This window comes from Haliotis cracherodii, unplaced genomic scaffold, assembly GCF_022045235.1.
Source record: "Haliotis cracherodii isolate W230 unplaced genomic scaffold, xgHalCrac1.p SCAF_7, whole genome shotgun sequence".
Taxonomy (NCBI): domain Eukaryota; kingdom Metazoa; phylum Mollusca; class Gastropoda; order Lepetellida; family Haliotidae; genus Haliotis; species Haliotis cracherodii.
Window position 1 is genome coordinate 54,042,680 of NW_027266330.1, and position 2,293 is coordinate 54,044,972.

General features: G+C 42.5%; 1 protein-coding gene across 1 annotated transcript; it reads right to left on the minus strand.

Annotated features, from left to right (window-relative positions):
- Window positions 1-759: 759 nt before the first annotated feature.
- LOC139449007 (uncharacterized) lies at window positions 760-2,037 on the minus strand. Its single transcript, XM_071230496.1, has one exon. The coding sequence runs from the start codon at window positions 2,035-2,037 to the stop codon at window positions 760-762; it is 1,278 nt and encodes a 425-aa protein (XP_071086597.1).
- Between the last annotated feature and the right edge of the window lie 256 nt (window positions 2,038-2,293).

The following is a 2,293-nucleotide window of genomic DNA, read 5'->3' on the forward strand; positions in this document are numbered from 1 at the left end:
TATATCTGAGAACAACTGAATCGGGTCAGTAACATTCTGAAAAGACGTAGGTAGTAATTTATCTTTGCATAAAGATTGAAATAAAAGCCAATCAGCCTTCACAAAATTCCATCGAGGTGAAGGTGGATCATCAGCGGGATGAATGGGCTTAAGCACCGTGGGTAAATGGTCACTCCCACATAGGTCATCATGGACGGACCATGAGAATTCATTCAACAAAACTGAATCCGTCAAAGACAGATCTAATGATGAATACGTACCAGTTGCAGGGTGTAAGTAGGTGTCACAAAACAAAATCCTCGATGACTTTACCCTTTTGATTGATGATAGAACCTCCCCATAAAGGATTATGCCCATTTAGATCACCCATGATGAGACAGGGCTTTGGGAGCTGGTCGTACAGTTTTTGGAGATCATTACGCTGAAGATTTGAGGATGGAGGAATGTATAAGGAGCAAAGTGTGAAGGCAATATGCAGTGTAAGTCTAACTGCAACAGCTTGCATATTCGTGTCAAGCGGAACAGGACTGTGAACAATGCCCCGCCGCACCAAAATAGAAGCTCCTCCAGTAGCTTTATCTCTCGGAGGAGAGAAGGAATGATACGAACTATACTGCCTTAAATCAAATTTGTCGGTTGTTTTAAGGTACGTTTCTTGTAAAGAAATTGCTGATGGACAAATATCCGTTGATAATAATTGCAGTTCGTTAAAATTGTGCCGAAGTCCTTGGCAATTCCATTGAATTAGATTCGAATGATTCATGGTGGTTCCACCGGAGATCGTTCACGTAAACGTGAAGAGGAGTCACCACTGTTGTGGTGTGAAGATGGGGTGACATCCATCTCAAGAGGCTCAAAGAAATTATGAACATCTATAGATGTGTCAGTGAGAGTGGGGATCTTAGTTGTGATTTTTCTGTTTTGTTTTTTCTTTTGTTTTTTTGCCATTTCAGTTGATGGTTTGTTGGTAGCTGGTATATCAGGAGTGGGTGTAGATGGGGCCACAACCTGAGTCATAATGATAGAATCTGGAGACAATTCACCTGGGCTGATAGAATGAGTTGTTTGACTGTCATATGATGTAGTCAGAGGCAGCGGGTGTTCAGAATGTGTCCACGTCAAGTCCGTCTGACATTCTATAGATCTACTGGTTGAAGGGCGAGAGACAGCAGCAGCAGCAGCAGCATAAAATTGTTTGGATGAAGGTGTCCGGCTATCAAAGAGTTTTTTGGCATCAAAGTAACTGATGTTGTTTTGACATTTGATTGTAAAAATGTCTTTTTCACGTGTCCAAAAAGGGCAGGATTTAGATGATGCTACATGTTCACCCTTACAATTTGTACATTTCAGGTCTGCTGTACAGCCTGTACCATCATGATTTCCACCACAACGGTGGCAAACAGTCGGACGATCACATGATTTGGAGCCGTGCCCAAACTTCTGACATTTGTAACATCGGAGCGGATTGGGGACATACACCTCCACTCCGATGTTAAAATAGCCCACCTTAATAGATTGTGGAATTGTTGGAAGAGAAAAGGAGAACACATATGTATTGGTTGGAACGATATTTTTACCATCTTTTCTATTGAAACGTTTCAATGATGTGACATTCTGTGATGTAAGTTCTTCCAAAATGTCATCTTCTGACATTTCTGCCAGGCAACAAGCTCTGTCGCGGATGATCCCCCGACTCGAATTCAACGTTCTGTGTTCAGAAACAACAACTTCTGTGTTAGCAAAGCTAGTACATTTTAAAAGATTAATAGCCTGCTGTCTCCGTGCACACTCCACCAAAAGAGAGCCGCTCCGGAGCCGTGAAACATTCTTCACCTCACCACAGATACCTTCAATGGCTTTAGATATTGCAAAGGGATTGATTTTCAAAGGTAGTTGATTACGTGATTCCACTACGATAAACCGAGCCCAAGAATTTGAAGTTTGTGAAGTAGAAACATCGTCGTCAGATGAGAAAATCTCAGCTTCCAGACGTCTCTTCTTGTCATTGCGGTTTGAACCAGATATAAAGTGAGCCATGACGAAATGAAGTTATTCAGCACCCCTACTCCCCACCCACCATGGAGTGCTACAAAGAGCGATGTTGTCCTGCACCGGATCTCCAACATGCAAACATCAGGGATACAGAGGTGGTATACTCCAGCAAAAACAACATGAATAGCTGTATTTGTCTATCAAATAAAATGTCAGGCTGGTCCGGCCCATGACAAGAAATTGAAGACATACAGAACTCAGAGGTCGAAAGTACCAGATTGGCCCATGAGCCACCGCCTTC